At 38.7% G+C, this 24,544-nt stretch overlaps 1 protein-coding gene across 1 annotated transcript in view; it reads right to left on the bottom strand.

The window, feature by feature from the left end:
* Nucleotides 1-24,544, bottom strand: part of LOC100449509 (histone-lysine N-methyltransferase 2C-like) — a 60,288-nt gene that overhangs the window by 10,729 nt on the left and 25,015 nt on the right. The window contains 19 exon segments of the mRNA XM_054560586.2: nucleotides 431-567; nucleotides 1,854-1,901; nucleotides 1,904-2,870; nucleotides 2,872-2,972; nucleotide 4,574; nucleotides 4,725-4,832; nucleotides 5,267-5,406; nucleotides 6,628-6,877; nucleotides 7,928-8,064; nucleotides 8,184-8,362; nucleotides 9,869-10,016; nucleotides 10,164-10,305; nucleotides 11,738-11,902; nucleotides 12,827-12,938; nucleotides 12,940-13,040; nucleotides 16,086-17,377; nucleotides 17,380-17,797; nucleotides 20,815-21,047; nucleotides 22,854-22,917. Of these exon segments, the coding sequence (XP_054416561.1) occupies nucleotides 431-567; nucleotides 1,854-1,901; nucleotides 1,904-2,870; nucleotides 2,872-2,972; nucleotide 4,574; nucleotides 4,725-4,832; nucleotides 5,267-5,406; nucleotides 6,628-6,877; nucleotides 7,928-8,064; nucleotides 8,184-8,362; nucleotides 9,869-10,016; nucleotides 10,164-10,305; nucleotides 11,738-11,902; nucleotides 12,827-12,938; nucleotides 12,940-13,040; nucleotides 16,086-17,377; nucleotides 17,380-17,797; nucleotides 20,815-21,047; nucleotides 22,854-22,917 (4,743 nt within the window).

The following is a 24,544-nucleotide window of genomic DNA, read 5'->3' as shown; positions in this document are numbered from 1 at the left end:
CGATCTACTGCCCTCTAGTGACTTCATCCTAGGAAGAGGGCAGGAGAGTGGCCATAAATACCCAAGTGTCAGGAAATGGGCACACTGACATTCTGAGGTGGGAGAAACTTTAGAAAGGCAAGGGAAGAAGAGAGTGTCCTCACTCATCCAACACACCCAGAAGATGTGACAAGCCTGGTGTCCTTCACCCCTGCTTGCCTCCAGCCTGGAAGAGAACCTGAAGTTTGTTAACTACCTCAACTGGGTGAATACCAACACGTACTGAGCTCTCCCGATTAATCACCAATGCCTTATTCCTCTAAGAGAAACGAGTTAATCCACAGGCTCAGCCACTTTCTGAAGAGTGCCACAAATGTTACAGCATGTGTTCAAGTGGTCACACTGAATTAGGAAAGCAATTCCAATCTCAAAGCCTGACCAAGACACTCACTGATTCCGCTATGCGTGCCACTGCAGAGACGGTCAGGCCAAACAGATCCTCTTCTTTTAAATACGCTGGGAAAAGCTAGAGCATTTCAGACTTTTTTCTCACACATGCCACAGGCTCCAAAATCTTATCCCAGACACCTACATAGGGACAAAAACATAATCTTTATGGGAAATAGGATACAGTATAAAAAACAAGAGCAAAATGAAGAATAACCACTCACAAGGATTTACTAATTTCCAAATAAATCCTGTTGGGCAATAATCTAATAAATCTGTTTGGTAATAATCTAATGAACCTGTTTATTAAATGGCAGCAATTTTTTTTAAAGACCTAAATTTTGGGGAAAATAATAGATTAAGGACATTAAAGTGAAAAAATTTAATGTAACTGAAATTCATGCAAACAGTTCATTTACTTTCATAGTGGCCATATAACATACCAGATTTTAAAATGATTAGTCTAATTGGTAATGTCGATAGCTATGATCCTTTCCCCTCAGATTTAAATTAAAATGTTAAATTGATATTTTCTTTGGAATTATCTTTAGAGTATTTTCAGACTTTTTTTTTTTAAAGTACTAAACTTAAGAAAGCAGCTCCACATACTTTTGTTTGTGTACTTTCTACATAAGCAAAAGTGACAATCTAGACTTAACCACGGAGGTCCAAACTAAGTGTTTAATTTCCATCTCTAAACTTAAGTAATATCTGATGTTCCTAAGATAAGACAATGTATACAGTATGGTTTAGATGTCATTCCTGCCTTCTAGAAAATGATTTTAAGAAAAAGGGGGTCCCCATCGGGTACGGTGGCTCACACCTGTAATCCCAGCACTTTGGGTGGCTGAGGCAGGTGGATCAGCTGAGGTCAGGAGTTTGAGACCAGCCTGGCCAACATGCCAAAACCCCTAAAATACTAAAAATACAAAATTAAAAACTACTAAAAATATAAAAATTAGCCAGGCATGGTAGTGTAAGCCTGTAATCTCAGCTACTTGGGAGGCTGAGGCAGGAGAATCACTTGAACCCAGGAGGCGGAGGTTACAGGGAACTGAGATCGCGCCATTGCAGTCAAGACTGTGCAACAAAAGAGAAACTCCATCTCAAAAAAAAAAAAAAAGAAGAAGAAAAAGAAAAAGGAGGTCCCCAATGCAAATGACAGGCAACCTTTATCTACAAATCATTCTCGGATTTACTTCACCAACTCTTATGTTCAAAGATATATTGACTATGAAAGTGTTTAGACAACTGTGTAGCAAAGAGAGCAAGGTGTGAGAACACAAAGATTGGCATTTGTAAATGACAAAAACACATTATAAAATATAAAACGAACATGAGACAAACATGGAAAATTGACAAAATACATTCATTAGCCTGACATCAGAGTAAGTAGCTCTGCACAGCATGTGAATGGCAGATGTTACCTTTAGGTGAGATGTCACTTAGAACCAGGTCTTCATGGCCTTGTTCACAATCCTGATGACAAACACTGGGCGCCCATCCTTCTCCTCGATGGAGCACAGGTAGCAGCAGCGCCTGTTGGCATAGCACGTGCTCCAGTACAGCCGGCTGGTTTCATAGCCCACAGGGAAGAGTGCTTTAGGAGAATGGAATGCTTGCATCTGCTGTGGAAGCAGCTGACCGATTGTGTGGAAGATGAGGCTACCCACGTGCAAGGTATGGTCCTGTTCTCCTCGTTGCACGATGCTAGCAATCTGTCGCACCTCATCGCGCTGAACATAGACCCTCCTGAAGACTGCAAAGTAACTTAATTCTTGCTCATGAATTCCCTTTGGTTTGTGCATGGGGCAAAGCATAGTTTTGTCCTTAAAAAACATGCATTGTGCTTTAATGGCACAAGTAAAGTGATAAATGTTGGTGCATCGATATCTGTGGCATCCACTAGTGGCACCTGTCTTGTGACAGAAGACACATTTCATTTGTAGGCCTCTCCTCAGAGCTAGCTCCACATTTATTAAGGCACCAGCCTGGGTCTCATAGACCTCCGTGGACCACACAGCGCAGTTCAAGTGGACCCACAGATCCAAGTCAAGGTTGAGTAGCCTTGCTGGTCCATCTGTCAATCCATCACCTTCTTCATGACAAAAGCAACACTTCCGATAGTCTTTGGGCACAGGATCAGGTTTAAGGGAAGTGCCCAATTTCTTTAGAAATTCATCTATTTCATCCTCACAAGGTGGTTTAAATGTCCCCCTAGGGATTACAATATGAATGCTCCACTTCTTCCATTTCATTCCTCTCCACTTTTTATTAAGCGGCCTGCAATCTTCAAACCCACCATGGACAGCTCTTAGCCGAGGCTTCAGCTTGACTGTCACCTTCAGCTCATCTGGCTTGGCCTCGACTTGGGCTGCTTCAAAAGCAGGAGGGAAGGCGATGGGTGGTGAGACAGGGGGAGAAGCTTTCTCTGGGAGCTGGGGGGAGACAGTGCACATCCAAAGTGGAGATGTTGTTGCTGTACTGATGAAATGCTTTGGAAGGCGTTTCTCTCATAGGTGATTGTGGCAATGAAGGAATGGATTCTTGGGCAACATAAAGAAACCATGACAAAGAAAAATAATTCACAAGCCCGAAAAGCAATTCTTGTTAAGACAAGAAGCTGAGCAGTATGACTGAAGAGGATGGGTGACCTGAGGGGCAGAGGGAGAGTCAGCAGTAAGTGCTGGGGGCTCATGCACCGCAGAAGCTGACCATGCTCTAAGGTGCACAGGGATAGAGAGCGGGTGATGGCAGCTGTGCCGCATCCTTTTGAGGCCTTTTCCACAAGGCCATAATTCTGGAGAATATTCTGCTCTTACACTTTCTGGGACAATCCCCTTTCTAACTATATTAAAACCAGAAAAAGAAAAAACACACACACACACACACAATGCTGTCAGAAGAGCTAATATAATTTGTACAATGGAACAGTGTTTTTTGTTTAACCAAATAAGAACGCTGCAGCATCATTTCTTGAGAGCTTATCTCCACTCTAAAATTCATATCTGTTAATCTCAGGCTTAATCAATTAGTGTAAATGTTAGAGAAAGGGAAGGAGCCCTTGTCAACAAATGAATCATACTAACTTTTCTCTGAGGCTTCTCAGGTCTGATCTGGCTGCTGAAACAGTTGAGCTGAGGGGAAATCTCCAATAGCTTATTTACTTTATGGTACAGAGTATCAAAAACTAATAAACACCAACCCACAGGCTGCCCTCTTTTCACATGCCCCAATCCTGACAAGGTGTCTGAAAAAAGACATGCCTTATACCAAATCAGGCAGGGACTGCACACCAACTTAAACTATCTGGTGAAAAAAAAATCCTTCTTGCATTTAGGCTGATGTATTTTAAGGTCTAAATTTATTTGTCATCTAGCTTGGATTTTATTACAGGCATACTACAGACAACTACCTGTTAAAAATAAGTCTTCAGAATGTTCTTCTGTGAAAGACATACCAGAGCAATAACCTGGATGGAGGAATGACTGGCAGTATTACTGTACAGGAAAAGCTTCCTTCAAAACATGATTACAAACATATCATTTGTATCAACTATTAGTTGGACACACTCAAATTACATAAAATCAAGTAAAGCAGACCTCTTTCACCATACTGTGAGCAAAGTGTTTTCTCTTAAAATGCAAATAGTCTTAAATTTTATCTTTAAACAGGTTTTCCTATTGGGGTAACATCAATAAAAATAATTTTAAAATATTAACATATTTACGGCCGGGTGCAGTGGCTCACACCTGTATGTAATCCCAGCACTTTGGGAGGCTGAGGTGGGCGGATCACGAGGTCAGGAGTTTGAGACCAGCCTGGCCAACATGGTGAAACCCCATCTCTACTAAACTACAAAAATTAGCTGGGCGTGGTGGCGTGCACCTCTAATCCCAGCTACTCAGGAGGCTGAGGCAGGAGAATTGCTTGAATTGGGAGGCGGAGTCTGCAGTGAACCAAGATGTGCCAATGCCCTTCAGCCTGTGGGACCAGAATGAGACTCCGTCTCAAAAAAAATATTAAACTGGTAAAATTAAAGATTTTAATATTAGTGTTCTGTTTACTGAACTTTTAAAACATAACTCTGCCCACTTTTGTCAAATAACTAAGTTGAAAGGGTAACACGACTCAAGGCTCCCTTCACCCTCTCCTCCTCTGCCGGGTCAGCACCTGCTTTGGATTCCCCACACAGAGCTCCATGAAGGCACGGACACATCTTTATTCACTCCCATATGCCCAGAACACAGAAGTCACTCGTTATACATTGTTATCAGCTGAGATTATCCTAATCTCACCTTGTTTTCTGAGTTTTTCACTTGTGCAGTTGATGAATAAAGAATAAAGCAGTTATTACTACAGAAGACAATGTCCTTCTCTACCCTCTTGGTGCTTTCTCGGGAATCCTGAAAAGCAAAGAGAAATGTGTGGGAATCTCAACAAGTCAAAATTTAATAAAAACAGGATCTATACATTGTTTTTATGTTATATTCAAAAGTGACAGTGGTTCTTTATCTTAATAGTAGAAAGGAAACTATGTTCCAATATTTAGCATGTGATAATTTAGCTAGGGAAAAAATACATGTACAAAACCAAACTATGTGGTCCACGGTTCACTCTATTTAAAAATAGGTAGTCCTCATAATATTCCCTTTAACAGCCTGTTGTAGCTCTTTGGTGTTCAGCCCAAGCACGTCTGATATATGCTGGTGCCATCACCAGGAACATGTGTCCATCACACCACCATAGTTGTTGTCTCTCTCTGATGTTGGAAGAGACACTGCCAAGGACATTTTCACTGGAGGTAGGAGGTGGGGTCATAAAAGGAATAGCAAAGTACCTTGTTCAAAAGGGTCAGATCTTTGAAAGATTTCCGCACACCACTTCCAAGAATAACCACTTTACAATGACAACACCACTGTGGTCTGAGTGCTGCGCTTTCTGCAATACCATGACTAGAATCCTTATATCCAGAAAGACCTAAAGGCAATCAACTTTTGTTAGTAATTAAAACTGACTGATAACACAAGGTGGCACATGGTGAAAAATTACGCAGTATCAACTCATTACAACATGGTTCATTAACTTTACATTATTCTTTAATTAATAAAAAAAATTTATCTTCTAAACAATGGTTACAGAGTCGATTATCTGACACTAGGGCAGAAATAAAGAAACATGCCTATTCTCAAATAGCTGGGAAAGCAATGGCAGTATAAAAGAAGAATCAAATAAAACTAAGTCACCAAGAGAGATTAGTATTCAGTCTAAGTACAAAGTAAGACAGAGAGGGAAACAGATATTACTATTCAGTCTAAGTACAAAGTAAGACAGAGAGGGAAACAGATATTACTACTCAGTCTAAGTACAAAGTAAGACAGAGAGGGAAACAGATATTACTTTTGCTTGCAGGTTAAGATGGTTAAAAAACATTTTATGAAAGATACAATGATATACGTATAAGAGTCTTAAATAAGTGTGACTTGCAGAGTCAGAAATGAGGAAAGAGCCAAGGCCAAGGATAAGAAGGTAAATAAGGACTCAGGAATTAGAAAGCATCATTCAGGTGCAGTGTGAAGGCAAAAAGGATCAGGGAAAAAGTGACAGAACAGCTAGAAGCCAAGAGGAGGAAGCCAGGGCCTAGACTGAGCACGCTCGTAAGATTGCCAGTGAGGCAGGAAGGAAAGCGACATCATGGTCGGTCTAAGGAAGTTGTTCCATTCTCAGAGATGGGGGGCATGAACACCTCTGTGGGAAGAGAAGGGCCCTATACAGCTGGTGCAGAGGTAAAACAAGAGGTAGGTGAGGATGGAAAGCAGAGGAGAACAGGAAACAGAACCCACGTCAGGTCACCAGCCCCATCTGTACCAGGTGGCCCAGGCGCAGTGGGATGGGGGTTGGGAGACAAGAAGAACAAAAGCTGCTCAAGGGCAAGCCCGTCACAGGCTTCTTCTGGCAGCCTGCGCAGATGGCTGGCACTCACATAGCCCCTGGTGACAGCATGACAGAATACACAGGCCAAAGCACTAGAGGTCAAATCACAGCACAGAAAACAGAACACCCACACATGGTGAGTTCACCAAGGACTATACGCCAGCATGTTACCTGTCCGTTGTTAAAAGATAATCAGTATCTCAAAGAGTAAGCTTAACTTTTGAATCAGGAATGGATTTGGGCTTAACAAAAAGCTCACTAGCTCACCATTGCTTGTTGGAGGAAATGGTACATTAGGCTGCTTCAGCCGGTAAGAGCTCACTAATCTGGGAGGGTTTGCAGATCCTGGCGGAGGCCCACGGAGAAGTAAATGCTGTCGATACTCCAAACCCGGGTTGATTCTGTGGCTACTGACCAAACCCATGGATGGGACATCTGGAGCACTGCTAACCTCATAGCTGTTAGGGATTCGGACGTGAAGAAGGTCGGAAAATGCAGCCACAACACTGCTAATGTTCTAAAACCAAATGCAAATGCTGTATTATTCACCCAGAAGGCAACAGTGAACCACTGAAGAAAAATACACACTTAGGATAAATCCTCTTTGCATGATACATAGATTCTAAGAAAATCCAACAGATTTTATTTAGACTTAAAGAATCTCAGGAAAAAAATTAGCTCTAACGAACCAATATCCAAAAAAAGAAATTTATAAACAGAAATCCTCATAAAGGGATTCCAATTAACATTAAATATCTAGTAACACATTAAACTATTTTAGATATCGTAACATCTGACAGACCCCGTCAGTTCCTACAGGTGGTCAGAAAGCTTACTTCCAGGGGCTTCCCTCCAGCTCTGACACATCCCATAAGAACAGACAAAGGTCTTGCTACTGCTGTATTTTGTTGATAACCAAAATATCACATCATTGGACTTTTAGTTTGGTCTCTACTGAAATGTCTTCACAGAATTCAGAGTTAAAAAAATAAAAAATCCTCAGGAAATTACTTATGTTTGATATAAGCAGATGCTACTTGAAGAACATTTCTATTGCTTCTGCAAAACTATTACTGTTGATAAAGTTCTTTTTCATTGCTTAATTTTCTTCTCTGTTAACAGTTACAAAGAAGTTTTTTCTCAGATGGACATGATGGCTCACACATGTAGTCCCAGCTACTGAGGAGGCTAAAGCAGAAGGATTACTTGAGCCCAGTAAGTTTGAGGCTGCAGTGAGCTATGACTGTGCCACTGCACTCCAGCCTGGGCAACAGAAGGAGACTGTGTCTCTATTAAAAAAAAAAAAAAAGAGTTCTCTAAAGTATACATCCTTTAATAAGAAAATATGAGCTCTAATTTCCCTTTTTAATTGACATAGGCTGAGACCAATTCAATGACAAACGATGGCACTCAAAGGCAGCTGAGAGGTCTGCAGTGAGCACCAGCCCTGCTCTCTGACCCTTTATCCTCAGCGATCCTGTTGTGTGTGTTTCATGGTAGACACCTGACCCATCTTTTAAAATTGGGGACATACTGTTTAACATTAAGAAGTCATTTAATCTTTTACCTCAGCAGCTGTAGGATGCAGAGTAATTGCTACAGATATAAGACCTGATCAGGGACCATTTGGGGAAGGACCAAAAGGTGACGCAAAATATAAAGTGCCTGGCTCAGTTTTGATGTCATTCCTTCTTGATTCTGAACCTTAAAAAAGAGAGAAAAAAAGAGGAAAAAAGTGTTAATGGATTTTCAAAATCAAAATATTTACATTAGTAAATTGGCATAGTGTAAAGGGAAATAATAAGGTTAAGTGTTTTTCTTACTTTTCCCAGCAGTGCTAGGAAGAATTGGAATGATGGGGGACGGCACCGGTTCTGGAGGCTCCTCCTTGACCAATGACAGATCTGGATACCTGCTTACTTCTACCCCAACCACACTCTCAGGAGAGGATGAGGGAACAAAATTGTCAGGAGTATCTCGATCACCACAGTGATCCTGTATCCTGAAAAAACATAAACACACACATCAAAGTCTGCAAATCCACCACTGGGGGCTTCCTGTACCAACCCTGCTGACATCTATGAACACAGCTGTAAGGATACTCTGGGCAGCACCTATACGATGAGCAGCAAATGAATCAGCTCAGAGCCACACTGGGAAAAAAATACAAGAACAATATTTAGTAATAAAATAATTTAAATGGTATGTTTCCTTTTAACCAAAGCTTCAGCACCAAAGTTTGAAGACCTGCCAAAGAGGAAGATGTTCTGATTAGCAAGTAACATAGAAAGCATGAAAGCACCTTTTCAAAATCCCAGATCGTTGAGCCTAGGGCAGCACTCCTGTAGCTTGAAAAGGAAAGTGCTGCTGGTTGGATTTAACAATAAAAAAGGAAAACTTTAAAAAGACAAAAAAAAGGAAAGAGAAGTCCAAGCACATATGCAATGGTCACACCTGCATTCACCTGACTGGGAAAACAGCTGTCCTACCGCTGCTCTTTACACTGGCAAGATGGGAGAAAACTTGGCCATTGACTTCATCGGCCCTTATTTTTCTTAACTGATAAAGTGAGGTGAGAAAAACAAAAGACTGGTCCCTCCTGTTGAGTTCAAGTTCAAGTCTACCAGGCCAATTGTGAGGTCTCAGACTAAGTTCCACAACCCTGTGGAACTGCTGTCTCCCACTCCTCAGGCAGAGAAGCAGCTATCATGCAGGAGACCCAAGAAAGGCTGGCCTACTGAGGTACAGTACAAAGAGGACCTGGATCCTCAATCGGGACAGATTATTCTCCACTTTGGTCCAAAGTTTCCCCATTAATAAAGTAAGGGACTTAGGTTAAATAAATGTCTCATTGAATAGAGGGTAGTGGGCAGATTTTCCAAGGAAGAGATAATTATTTGATGAAGTTGTAAGAACCCTCTGGATCTAAAGAGTTGACTAGCAATTATCTACTAAGAGAACTTGATTCTCCCCAATTAGAATCTTACAGTTAAAGAACTGACACAAAGAAGTCAAACCCCAGACAGTTCTTAAACTCTCTTCCACGACAACATTCTCTGATATAGCAACTTCTGCTCTTTCATTTTAGACATCTATAAACAACAATAAACCCAATAAATCACATTAATAGCCTTTAAAGGACAATGATTTTTGAAATATGTTGCAAGGAGATTTTCCACTGCCTTAATGTCTATTAGATTATTTAATTAGATTAAATAATCTAATTAATTAAATAATCTAATTAAATAATTAGATTAAATAATCTAATAATTAAATTTCTATTAGATTATTTAACTCTGTATATGATGTAGGCTTAAAAAAATGCAAACTAATTATGTTTAATGATAACAATGTCTTATAAACTTTAAATCCTGAAGATTATTCACCAAATTTTACTCTTCAAATGTTTTTACATGCTATTCCTAAAGACATTATGCCACATACATACATTTATTTTTTTTAAAAAAAGAAATAACTAAGAATTATTTTAGAAAAAAATAACCTGTACCTTAATTTTTCCTGATTGTTATGAGGTGGTGTTGGGAGGGAGGCTGGCACATCAACTGTCTTGGGGCCCTGAGCAAGAGCTCGAGCCAACAAGTCATCCTGGGGTCTGAAGGGCAGCTGAAATGGTTTAGGTCCTAGAGTTTTGGTAACTGGAAAAGCAAAAGCACAAAACCATAAATACATTTAGTCAATATTGATAAATGGGTAGAACTTTACAATTCTATTGCCATTTCACAATACACAACTGGCAGAGGCACGTTTCTCCAAGGTGTGAAATTTGGAGGCTATACTCATACCTTCATGGCTCACTAACACTCCGGCTTTTCCAGCAAGTTCTTCAGTTGTTGCAAAACCATTGGCCATCTTCTGACAAGCCATAGGAGGTGGTGTAGGAGGAAGAGAGGCAGGGGGTGTTGGAGGATTACTTAAATTATTCTGCTGCAGGAGACCAAAAAATTTAAATTATATGCTACTGAGCAAATATGCAATGACCTTGCTAAAACGTAGTTCTGTGAATTTTTGCACATAGAAGCAAGGCTACAGAAATGTAATCAAGATGTATCTTGCACACCAAGAAAACAATACATACAAGGCCAGGAGGCTTCTTAGTGGAACAGATACTCGTGATTTTATGGACATATCAACTTGCTTACTTTACCCAGCTTGACTACTTAAGCTCTGAAATTAAGAAGCTAATTTCCTTTATACCTGATTTTATTTATGCAATTCTTCAAGTTTCGTGGTTATAGCTAGTGAAGGATAACTTTAAAATGCAATCAATAAATTGCAAAATATTATCAAAATATCCTTTAAGTTCTCACTAAGATATGCCCTAGTTCTATGAAAAACTTAAGAATTTCTGGTCTTAAACTTGTAATAACAACTCACATCCGAGATATGAGAATCTGGATTGACTAAGACCTTTAAAAGAAGCAACAGTAGTAATACTACTACTAAAGTAACTAAATCATTAATGTAGTTCCTCTTCAGACACCTCTCCCAGCTTAACAGTTATCACCAATTTGTCATTTACTGATTAGTCTCTCAAGGAGAGATTTGGAATCTACCAATAACACCATGCAAATCAAGTGCAAAGTCAAATTACAAATTTTGCAAAGATAAAGAATTTCATGAGGACGATAAAATAAGGGTGGAGAACAGCTTATGAGTTAATATAGGTTTTGTTTTTTTGTTTTTTTTCTTTTTGGAGACAGAGACTTGCTCTGTCACCCAAGCTAGAGGTAGAGGGCAATGGTACAATCATGCTCACTGCAGCCTTGACCTCAGGGCGTGGTGGTGCATGCCTGTAGTCCCAGCTACTTGGTAGGTTGAGGCACTAGAATTGCTTGAATTTGGGAGGCAGAGATTGCAGTGAGCTGAGATTGCACCACTGCAATCTGGCCTGGGTGACAGAGCAAGACCCTGTCTCAAAAAAAAAAAAAAAAAACCTACAATAGTCTAGGAATTAGTTGTAATTAATACCTAAATTATTAGATAAGATACACTTAAAATTGTTTAATTTCATTTTTCAAGGTAAACTACTACTTTTTTTTAAATCCCCACCATTTATAATGATTTTTGAATTCATTTTAAGCATTAATAAAGGTTATAAGGAAATAAGGATTTCCACTACCATGGAAGTACATAATAGATATTTCTTGCAATTTGTACTCTTACCTATAAAAACAACTTCAAATGTTTATGCTAGAAATACTTCACCAGGTAAAATTTTAACCCTGTAGCTGAACTTAAGTTTTAATAAAACTTGGAAGAGTAGATGTAAACTAAATACGAAAACAAGACAAGCTCTATCAATTCTGACATGTTACCCAAAGATGAAGCAAGACAACACCTTGGCAGAGAAACATACCTTGTAGATCAACTGAGAATAGTAGTCTGAAACCCCTTCCAGGGTAGCACTGACAAAAGTTCCCAGAAGTCGATTCCCACTATTAAATTGGCCACTGCCATAAGGAAGATAGTGCGCAAAGTTCACTCCAATGATTGGTTCCATTAGAGGGAGCAGAGAGAGCTGCTATTAAAAAACACATTTAAGAGTAATGTACATGATAAAAGGAACTCAGTGTAGCTCAACTTTCTAAGACCTGAAGCAACTTTGTTGAATAAGGCTTCAGAAAAATGAGACTTAAAATTTTCAAGTATCAAAATGCTGGAATAAGTGAGAGAGACTACAGACCTTTGAGATTTAAAAATAAGCTCTGTACTAAATGAATGCTGCCAGGCATCTAACAAGAAAAACATATTTCTTATCTATGCTCAGCAAAAACCAGGGAATAAACTGAGGCTGGGTACCACCAACAGCACTATTAGCAACTGTCTCCCACCTTCTGTAACAACTACAAAGGTGTAGAACAGAATTTACAATGCATTTCTTTGGATTCAGCGTCACAACAAAGTACTGAGGACAGATTTTTTTCTTGGAACTGAGGCTACTCCTTATGAACATAAGAAAATCTTGACTATCACCTATCAATCCATTTGTATTACCGTAAATTTCAGATGCCAATAGGATACGGTGCAATTCTGCTTGGAAAAAGTCTACTAGGTTCCTTGTCCAGATGTCTTTTAGCATTTGATCTCTCGTGTCCTTGAATTTTTTTTTTTTTTTTTTTTTGAGACAAGAGTCTCATTCTATCACCCAGGCTGGAGTGCAGTGGCACAGTCTCAGCTCACTGCAACCTCCGCCATCCAGGCTCAAGCAATTCTCGTGCCTCAGCCTCCCAAGTAGCTGGGACTACAGGCGTGTACCACCACGCCCAGTAAATGTTTGTATTTTTAGTAGAGATGGGGTTTTGCCATGTTGGCTAAGCTCATCTCGAACTCATGCCTCAAGTGATTCACCTGCCTCAGCCTCCCAAAGTGCTGGGATTACAGGCATGAGCCACTGCCCCCAGCCTATATCCTTGACTTTTAAAAGGGGCTGTTCTAAATGACTCACCCTCACCTGTTTCAAGTGGGTAAACGTGTCAGTGCTAGAGTACATAGCTTGGTTCTCCTCTTCGTCCTTTTTCCTTTTCTTTGAGCGAGGTGCTGCTTTCTCACCCATCCTGAGTCCGTTTGCTTTGCTGTTTCTTGGTTTCACTTCCTCCATCTGTTTTTGGCAACTGGTTGCCACATCCAAAACCACCTTGCATTTGAGCCCCCAAAGTTTGCTAATGTAATTGGAAAGGGTAAAAAATAAGTGAACAATTTGCATATTTGGTTTTTACTTCATGCAATGCCAAGCTATCCTAACATGGCACTAAAAGTTATTAAATAAGTAGGGAAGAGAGAGTGGTGTCAAATGCTGGTTTTCCGAAAACATCATCCTTTTCTTCAAACGTTATTCTCAAGTATGGAAATCAGTAAGCTGCGAAGCTTAAGGAAAGAGCAGAACTCATTAGTAAGGCCATAGCCCTTTCTGGCAAAGCATTACCCCTCATGCTTACCTCCCTGGGGCTGGGGAACCCCTTATTCCTGCTTACTGACTGCAGAAGGGAAGGAGATGCTTGTAGATGGCTATAGAAGCCTCTACATAGTGGTCTTGGTGAGTTATTTTTGGTTCCCCTTAGGAACTAGTGAAATATGAGGTGTGCTGAAACAATTCACAGGCTCCAGAAAAGCTTTATAGCCTATGCATCTTAGGTGAGAGAACAGATAGCACCAGACAACAATAAAAAGAAAAAACACCGGTTCTTCAAATTAGTTCACAACTGTATTTGACTGAAAAATAATGGCCACATACTTAAAGTCAATGGGAGAGAACCTAGATGATAACAAATAAACCTTTCCTTTATTTTTATCATTACAAAGTGAGAATAAGTCAAGCCCTGAAAAGGCCTTTAAGGGTAGTCCTATCAATACCTTAAAATACAGGAATATTTTCAGGCTTCATTATTTCTAAATTTAACAGCAGTACTTTGCTATAGACGATTATAGTAGCTGAACTTACTGTAACAAATTCTGCATTGAATCTTTGAGGGTTCTGAAAATTAGTTTCCAGTTATATTCTAAATAGTTTAGCGCATGGATGGCAACATTTTTATGTAAAGAGCCAGATGGTAAATATTGTAAGCCTTTGTAGGCCATACAGGTCCTGGCATAATTACTCAACTCTGCCCTTGTACTTCAAAAGCAGCCATAAACAATTCATAAATCAATGAGCTTGGCTGTGTTCAAATAAAACTTTTAAAATTCATGGACAAGTTTGAATTTTGTATAATTTTTATGTGTCACAAAATACTACTCTTCCTTAGATTTTTTTTCAACCATTTAAAAATGTAAAAGCCATTCTTAGCTCATGGAGGGAGGCGAAAGCAGGCTCAGACTGCTCATCTCCAGGCTAGTTCTGTGGCTCTCAAGGGGAGTCTCCAGGGCAGCAGCAGCATCTAGAACTGGTTTAGAAATGCAGATTATCTGGTCCCACCCAGACCTACAGAATCAGAAATACTGGGGCTGGTGCCCAGCAATCTTGGTTTAACAAGCCCTCCTGGTGCTCCTCACACTTTAGTTTTGAGAATCACCTGCCTAGAGCAGTACTTCTCCCCCCTTCAGATGCACAGGAATCACCTGGGGATCTTGTTAAGTCTCACATTCTGAGAAGCAGGTGTGTGGCGGGAGATTCTGCATGTGTTACAAAGCTCCCACCTGATGTGGATGCTGCGGATCCCCAAGGACTGCACTCTGGCAAGAACCTAAAAATTTCTTAATTATATATATATATTTATATATTTTTTATATATTTATATATTTATATATATTTATATATTTATATATATTTAAATCACTATATATATTTATTTAAATCACACTTTAATATGGGGGAGGGGCTACTTTTTAAACTTGACGTGGTTGTTCCCCATGCCATTAAACATTCTTATACAGCATAAATTTTAATATAAACATGCTCAAAATGTAGTCTACATCCTTCAAGAAGCTATTTAAATAATGTTAAGTGGTACAACAGAAATTGCTATGTGAGAACACGAGCATCAACACATATTTGAGATTGGGAGAGGTGAGAAAGGTATCTGGAAAAAGATGACTCAAGAACTTCATTTCAAAAGATAAAAATATATTGTCCAGACGTATATAAGAAGGGAGAACAGAACAGGCAGAAGCGGCAGCATGTGGTATACACAGAAGGGTAAAAAGACAGAAGGCTGCAAGTTATTTAGTACTCCTTAGTGTATAAGATGTCTTGGAGAAAGTGGATGGAGATTGTGCTGGAGAGTTGCCTATATTTACTGGTGACAACTGTAAAAGCATAACCAGTAAAATTTACAAAAATTACACAAATCTATCAAGTCAACTCTCAATCTCTACTGAATGGTCAAAGACAAGAAAAAAAGCAACACTTGCAAAAAGATGAGCTTCATTAACAATCTTAAAATGAAAAAACTGGACAACTAAATATACCACTCAACCCTTAATTAAAATATGAAAATGAAATTCAATTTGAGAAGCTCTCTAGGGACAACTTTATGAATGCACTGGTAATGGCACTGCACCTTCTGAAAGATAAACAGGCAAGAGCTATTAAGCAGACCAATTCCCATGACTCAGAAACTACACTTTTGGAACTATCTTAATGAAGTTAACTGAAATAAAGGGGACGGATTCTTGTAAAGGTATATTTACAAGTTAGCTCTTCATATAAATGAAAAAAAAAAAAACAAATTAAATGTTAATAACAAAACTGATAAAAAAATTGATACATGGAAAACTACAAAATAGTATCTACATGTAACATTACATTAAGTATCAATACAACCCTGTAACCACACAATAGCTTCCCAGTGTGGTATCCCTAAGAGTGCCAAGGGTATTAATAGGGGTGCATGGGCTATCCTCTACATTTTAAAGAGGTTAATGGAAATTAATCACTTATTTACAACAAAGAACATAGACATTTACTTACTTTGCTTTAGTCATATCAACTCAATGTGGTAATAATCAGTTGCTACACATCACATTATATATGAAATGCAATACATGCCTTTGCTTTTTAAAAAATAGTAAACAAATTATTATTTAATATAGTTTAGATATAAGTAAAAACATGGGTCCCAGAGAGGTAGAAATGACAAAATAAAAAATGGTCCTTTAGAATAAAAAGATTATAGAATAATGTGGAAATATAGTTGCTGGTACTAATCTGCTGTAAGTATAATTTAAAACAAAAGAAAAAAGTTGTCATTTTTATGATTTACACTTACCAGTCCTTCAGCTGGGTTCTGCTTCTCAACTAGTTTATTATCCTTTGTACAGTCATCTTCTGAACAAATACTGCCCTCAGGTTTTTGATTCAAAGAAGATGACTTTTTATTTTTCAACAAGTGTTTCAGAAGTTCATTCCCTGAGTCTCCTTTGGCAGCAGGGGCCCCAGCAGAATGGGGAGGACTCTGTGCTGAGGAGACAGGACAGGCTACAGCGTTTCCTTCTACCTTACTACCATTCTGTTCCTCCAATTTATGCTCCTCTTGGCCTGGGCAGGACTCTGTCTCAGCCTTTTCCAGTTTTATCTCTTCTGTTTTGGCAGGGGTTTCCATGGAGAGCTTATCTACTTCTGAATTTGCATAAGTCTGTTGATTTGGAGTTGCTTGTGAGAAATCACTATTGGGCAGTTTGTTCTCTAATTCTGTACACAGCTGGCCTGCTGCCATATTGGGAGAGGATGGGCCGACTGGTTCCACCGACTCTTGGTTGGCTTGTTGAGGAAGCTCACTGGGTGTGCTCACTGCAGGAGTAGAGGTAGTTTCTGAGATGCCGGGAGTCGGTGGGGCAGTTATATCTGAATGGGGAGTTGATGGAGCCTTGGTGGATTCTGCATCATCATCTCTTTTCTTCTTTCTTGTTCTTTTCTTTTTCCCTTTTTCCTCTGGGATTATATCAGAATACAACTGAATGAGCGACTGGGTTGATCCCGGATAACTGTGTCCATGGGTTATAGTAGAATCTTGGCCACATGGGAGACTGCTATTAGATACTGAAGGTGCTGCTGGTAAAGCAGGTGTAAAAGAAGGCCTCACTGGGGACTGCTGGAAGCTGGTCCCAGAAAGATTTCCATGTCCCTGCTTAACAGAAGAAAAATTTGGGCTTCCAACAGGGATTGACGGCGAATCAAGAACAAATGAAGGAGGGCCCACCTGCCTTCGCTCATTAGTCTGCATGAAAGTTTGGGTGGAGGGTGAATTAATTGATCCTTGTTGTATATTCTGCTGCTGTAAAACCTGCCCCATTTGCTGTTGGTGTTGTGGAGACTGCTGAAGGGGTCTTGGAGGTTGCATAAAATCACAAGGTAAGTCGGAACTGTAGAAGGGAATCTGGGACACAGATGTCCTACTACTAATCTCAGAGCCCACCATGCCATGCTGCTCCATTTCCATCCTCTGCTGCAAAGCTCTTTGTCTATCTACCTCCTGCATGAGTTGGATCCGTTCTCTCTCTTGCTGTTCTCATAAACGTTCCTTACGTTCCCGTTCTTGAAAACTTTCACTAAAGGGATTTTGTCATCAAATTCTACCTGAGGTGGTGGTCCACTCTGTGGATTTGCATTTGAGACTGTCCCTGGGGCTGGTATACAAGTTTTTATTGGTAATTGGGCAATTGGGGGCTGAATTCTAGGAGGACTGAGGGGCAGGTGGGCAGGAGCACTGTTGGGTTGCCATCCAGGTAAACTGGGCATTCTAACAGGGCTAGTATGGCCAGAAATAACTGTTGTGTGCTGCTGGTGCTGAAGCTGCTGTGGCACCATGGGAAAGGCGGGTTGGCTCATGGTGGGTGGAGTGGCACCTGGAATTAGGGGTGGCTGGGGCTGGACACTGGGCATCACGGTAGGTGGGTCCATCGCACATTGCTGCTGCTGTAGCTGCTGTTAGATCCGATAATCTTCAATCAATTCAACATGTTCTTTCTGTTGTTTACGAATCTGGAATAACAAAATGCATCATTACTCATTTCTATACAGCATAGGTACTGAAGTAAAACACTGGCTGATGACTGTGGTTGAGGTTACACAGAGGGCAGTTTGGCCCTATAGAAGCAAACATATTTTGCTTGGGTAACTGCAAAAGTCACAAAAAAATTGAATTGATAAGCCTTAACTAACGACTGTCAATCTCTTTAACAACAGGATTTTTATAAAGTTATCTGTAAAAGTGCTTCACGTATGAAATATCAAAAACGGTTTTGTAAAATAAGTATTAAAATCTTATGGTGAAACTCATATATACTATACTATACATAAAAAATATACAATAAAAAAGGTTACACAAGCAGCTAATTTTGATGTCCTAGAAATTACATTAATAGACAATGTTAGAATAACAGACTTAACTCAAACTTGAACCATTTAAATGTTAAGATATCATTTCTTAAATATATAAATTGTACAATATTTTAAGACAAGATGAATTACCAGCACGAATATCACACCCCCCGCCCAGATTAAAAAGACTAAATTTGTTGAACACTTTCAATTTAATGGCTAACACTCAAATTATAATTTCTGAAATCTATACAAGCTCCGAGGCAGTATTTTGAATAGTCTGTAAATAGTCTCTTAATATAATGGCTAATATCAATTAATTAATTCATTCCAAAAACCTTTGTGTCCCAATGTGCTCAATACTACAGACCAGATATCAATCAAGATGCAATCTATGTTCTGGAGAACCTCACCATCTCATTCAGCAAGCTAGGGAAAGAAGGAATGCAAAAGGATGTGTATATCTTTCAACATCATTCAATTTTTAGATAAATATTATGCTAATATACTAAACCCAGGAGTTCTAATAGTTTTTCAAAGTATTTTCTTGGGTTCTCCAGGTAGACTAATATTTTCTGCAAATAATTGTGTTTGATTTCTTCTTCAACAGTTGTGTAACTCCTATTTTCTTATTTTTCCTGGCCAGTTTACTGGTTAGAACTGAGAAATTACCATTGGTTGGTGAAGTAGTAAGAAAGTACAGAAAGCACCTACAACAGTATCTGGGATATATAAGGTGGTCATCCATGTCTTTCCCATGATATTTTATAATACTTTTTAAAACATTACCATCAACTGCTTATCTTAATATGATTATACTGGATCTTCGGCAACTATGTAATAGATGATGTATCCCATTTTTCAACTATTAGCTTCTAAATAGGATTTGATCCATGGATATGCAAAAATTAGGCCCTCATCAAAAGACCTTGTACAAATATGCCAGACGGCAATGAAAGTGCTAAAATATATACTTTATTAAACATATCTTTACAAGAATATTAACCTATAGTAAACATGAACCCAGAGAGCAGATTTAAAGAGAAAAGAAACCTTTCATTCTGGAATAATCCTACTTTTAAACAATTGGAATTATAATCACCTTACTGTTGGTACGTTATCGTGGTAGCTGTGGTTTGAAGATAAGACACTTGAGTCCAAATCCCTAATCTAATAGTTATAAGCAAACATGTACAGTGGGGGTATTTTTTGGGATTTTTTGGTTTTGTTGTGTTTTGTTTTGTTTTTGAGACAAGAGTTTTGTTCTTGTTGCCCAGGCTGGAGTGCAATGGTGCAATCTAGGCTCACTGCAGCCTCCAACTCCTGGGTTCAAGCAATTCTCCTGCCTCAACCTCCCAAGCAGCTGGGATTACAGGCACCTGCCACCATGCCTGGCTAACTTTTTGTATTTTTAGTAGAGACGGGTTTTGCCATGTTGGCCAGGCTGGTCTCGAACTCCTGGCCTCCAGTGATCCGCCTGCCTTGGCTTCCCAAAGTGCTGGGATTACAGGTGTGAGCCACTGCACCTGGCCACAGGTACACAGTGTTTATAACCTCTACAATGAATCAGTTTGCAAAATGGGGATAATACTAACTCCTTCAGAAAGATGTAGATAAGACAACGTAAATGGAAGTGCTTCCTACAGTGTTCATTACAGAGCACTCACATTTTTTTTTTGAGATGGAGTCTCACTTTGTCACCAGGCTGGAGTACGGTGGCGCAAGCTCAGATCACCACAAACTCTGACTCCTGGTTCAAGGGATTCTCCTGCCTCGGCCTCCCAAATAGCTGGGATTACAGGCACACGCCACCATACTTAGCTAATTTTTGTATTTTTAGTAGAGACGGGGTTTCACCATGTTGGCCAGGCTGGTCTCAAACTCCTGACCTCAAGTGATCCACCCACCTCGGCCTCCCAAAGTGCTGGAACTATAGGTATGAACCACCACGCCTGGCCTGAACCTTAAGTTTTTAATTTACTTGGGTAAATATACCTAGGAGTTGGCTCTGAACCCATTTTGTACACTACTATTGTTTTATTTTAAATACAATTTTTACATGTTCTTTTCCAGTATATTATTCAGTTTAAATATTCTGATAAACATCTGGTTTATAATAGAAGATAATGGCAAAATGATTTCATTTTTCTGGAACAGTCCTTCACATAAGACATACCAATGTATTTTAAGACCAAAACATTAAGAAATAATAATAATATCAACTCCAAGTAAACAAAAATACTTCCTGGGCCCCCAATTCTTATTCCAAACTAAACCCAGTATCTCCCCATGAACTCGGTCCTCAGTTGAGTTGAATACTCTCAATGATGTATAATAGAAACATGGTCTTTGCAGTGATTTCTTAGTGCAGAAAAAAATAACGTCTCCAACTATACCAAGGCTGAAAACAGTTCTTCGAAGTCGAAATTATGAGACTCAATCTCGTTTGTGTCATTTATTTAGTATGTGCTGTGACCATCACTCTAAGTAAAAGACTGGAGCTGTTATGGCTGCAGTTTCTAAGAGGTCTCAGAGCTGTCACTTTTTGGCAATGTACTTTTAATGCCATTTAATACTAGTCAAAAAAAATCACTAGTCAAAGTCACTAATGAATGACACACCAAAACATTCTACTCATTAATTGTTGGTAGTTTCTATTTTGCAAACCTATTTATTACCTGTTCTAGCTGTTTCTGAACCATGCTTTGCTGTTCAGTAACATGCTTGAGTTGTTCTGCATCTTCCTCTGGAAATTCACGCCCAGCTTTCTTGGCAGTACGTTGTTCAGCCGAAAGGGCCTTCTTAGATTTTCTGTGAGCACCAATTTGTTCTTCAAGATACTTCTGCTGCATTTGAAGCAGCTGTTGGGTCTCCTGGAGCCACTCTTCATACTGCTTATGCTGTGAATCATCTGAGGAAAAATTAAAATTCAGTTGTGTTAATTTTCTAAACAGTCCAACATTATAAGTCACACAAATCTATTTTGTAAGGAAGTAGTTTCACCATGACCACGTAATAGGAAATTTGAAAACACAATACTAAATATTAGACCATTATGTAATGATAAAATATCAGATTTTAGAAAAATATTTAATTGAGAAAGCCAGAGAATGCACATTTTTGAGATACTGGTTAACTTAGCACTTATAAATATTACAAATCCAATCGTGGAAAAGCAGACTTATGTAATGAAATTCTTTTTTTTTACTAAACAAATTCTCTAACCCACAAGCCAAGCTACATACTAAGGTATACATGCATTTTATGAATATGACTTTACAGATTTTGAAGAGACAAAGACATATCCCATTAACATCTAGCACACAGACTAGGAAATCACTTCCCATGTTAATTTTCCTGAGTTTATAAGTTCTTTCCTATTTCTTAATAATGAAAAAATATCCTAAACAGAGAGAAAGGGAACCCAGAATGTTTTAGAATGGAATAATTTAAAGTCTATGACTTATAAAGGAAATCCATAAGTTGAAAACATTGGTAATTATTATTCTGTAGTTTGTATTTTTTAAAATAAGGGGAGGGAATAGTTAACCAAGCAAAACATTTTCTACTTTTACAACTGCCAGTAATTTTCCCCAAATGGCTATATCTCTTCATTTTGTACCAATATTCTCTTCTTTGTTCTTTAAGGGCACTTTACTTCATTGATACCCAGTCCAAGGGGAAAAAAAAAGTCATCGTATGTAGTGAAATTCTGAATATACCTTTTTGACTCACTACAAGACAAAGAAATGAATAAATACGTTTCTAAGAAGGACATTTGCTGAAAATAACATCAATGATAACAGAATATTGTCATACATTAAGAATCCAACCAAAGCCAATGGGCATAATAAAGCCAGAAAAAGCCAGTTGGTATAGTTCTTTACTTGTTTTTAATGCAAATATGTATTCAAATTATAGTAACAATTAATGTAGGGGGAATTTCAAAAGGTCAGACTTTGGGTTTGTTCCTAAACCCAGAAGTTCCAGTACATGTATGAACTTGAAATCTAGTCTACTAAATTTGAAGGGTATTTTTTAAGAACAGGCTTTTTCACAAGATTTCAGAAGTTCTGCTTCTGGTAGAATGAGACCTACCACAAGGAAAGCCTTTCTGGTTTCTGGAACCAGGAGAGCAGAGGTGAGCAAAATGAAAAATAATGGTGAAAAAAAAGTTAGCTAAACAGTCTGAAGATTTCAGAAAGGTTCAGTTTGGGGAGAACTTTAAACACTATCCTGAACCACCTTGGGACCCCTGCAAATAACTAGAAAGGATTCAGGGGCACCTTGCATACCTGACCTTTACACCATGCTGCTAACCCAACTTATTGCTAAGTATAATCCCTTTGTTTTTCCCATTTAGTGTCCTTGTCACTTAGGAAGACAGTTCTTAGAGCAAAAGTGGTTTAATTCTATAGACTGTAAAGTGCCCAATCTGTATACAAAAACAGCAACAATATTGAAGAGAATGGGGAAGATGGTTTTTCTGTATTAAAATACTTTTCTGTAACTATAATTCTTCATGCACAGTGAAAAAAGCAATGAAAACACACACCTTGAAGAAGAGTTGCCTAATAGGGCAGTGATGTTTAATAAGACAGGAGGGCACCTGGGCTTGAACTGGTGTACCTACACTCACTTCAGGTTTAGAACAGCACACATAAGAGTGCAGACAAGCAATCCCGAGAAAACATTAACTTATTAGATTTATACTTACTGACAAAGCCTGGACCAAAATTTGGAGGATTAGGCCCAGAAATCTGATGTGTTATACTGCCATCCTAAAATAAGTAAAATTTACAAATATGTTAATTCCACATTTCAGTTAAAGGAGGGAAAAAACTTTAAAAGAAAGAAAGAAAAAGAAATGGAAGAAAAAAACCTTTAATTTCCTAAGATATCTTTTAAAGGTTTTTTTTTATAAAAAGTAGAATGAATTTAGTGGTGGCAACCTAATTCTGAATTCGTATTACTATCTCTGAACTACTATACTGTCTAGATTTTGGCTGAAAACAATTATGCTTGAGGTAAAGGATTATTCATCAGAAATATAATACAGGGCAAATCAATTACTGCTAATACTAAGCGAGAGATCCATATAAAAAATCTCACTTTTTGATGAAGTTTACCTGATTTCTTCTTCAATCAAACACAAGTTCCAGATTGACTAAATGCCACTCCACAGCATGGTTATTTATAACAAAAACTAATGTCTCTAACATGCACAAATATAAAAGAAAAACACGTTAATAAAAATATTAGTCTTATTTTCTACACACGCCTGTAGTCCTGGCTACTTGGGAGGCTGAGGTGGTAGGATCGCTTGAGCCCAGGTGTTTGAGGCCAGCCTGGGCAACACAGCAAGATCCTGTTCCCAAAAAAATTTTAAAAAAAGTAAATAATAAGTATTTAATTCGTTTTATTTTCAAGTTAAAAGTCTTATTTCTTCCAGGTGACTGAACAAGCAGTTATTAATCTCACAAGTCCCTGATAATCACCTAACAAATTAATGTTGAAAAATGTTTATCCAGTTGTCACAAGTTCTCCTTAACATGAGCTGTATACAAGGTAATAATTATAAACTTATACTAGCAGCCAGAATGTATTATGTGCAATCTTCACAATACTACAAAACAGCTGGTTTAACATCTGACATATTAAAAAACAAGAGGCTAAAGAATTTGCCCAAAGTTGCACAGTAAATTCATAGTGGAACTATAATTTCTTCAAAAAACTCAGCTATAAAGGCTATGCTTTTCCCATTATATCAAATGGCTTCTGTTTCCTCTTTTAATAATGAGAAGAATACAATTATCAGCATAATAAATCTAAAGCATAACTGGCAGGGCAAGAAGAAAACAGGACATGTATTATAGTAGGTAGCTCCCTTTATAAAAAAAAAATCATTGACAAAAATACTACATGAGTTTTACTTCCCCAGATACTGCTTGATATTATATTAAGAATACAGCATATCTTTCAACAAGGATGGGAAGAAAAAATGAAAAAACAAATACAGCATATTGTTTTCTAGTTGCTTTGTTTGTTTGTTTGAGATGAAGTCTCGCTCTGTCACCCAAGCTGGAGTGCAGTGGCGTGATCTCGGCTCACTGCAACCTCTGCCTCCCGGGTTCAAGCAATTCTCCTGCCTCAGTCTCCCAAGTAGCTGGGACTATAGGTGCGCGCCACCACGCCTGACTAATTTTTGTATTTTTAGTAGAGACGGGGTTTCACTATGTTGGTCATGCTGGTCTCAAACTGCTGACTTCATAATTTGCCCATCTCGGCCTCCCAAAGTGCTGGGATTAGAGGCGTGAGCCACCGTGCCCAGCCGTCTTCTAGTATTTATAGAAGTTTTACATTTTAAATATAATGGGTTTAATTCTAAAATGCAGGACATGAAAATGT

This window comes from Pongo abelii, chromosome 6, assembly GCF_028885655.2.
Source record: "Pongo abelii isolate AG06213 chromosome 6, NHGRI_mPonAbe1-v2.0_pri, whole genome shotgun sequence".
Taxonomy (NCBI): domain Eukaryota; kingdom Metazoa; phylum Chordata; class Mammalia; order Primates; family Hominidae; genus Pongo; species Pongo abelii.
Note: the sequence above shows the minus strand (reverse complement) of the source record. Positions and strands in the feature narration are given on the sequence as shown.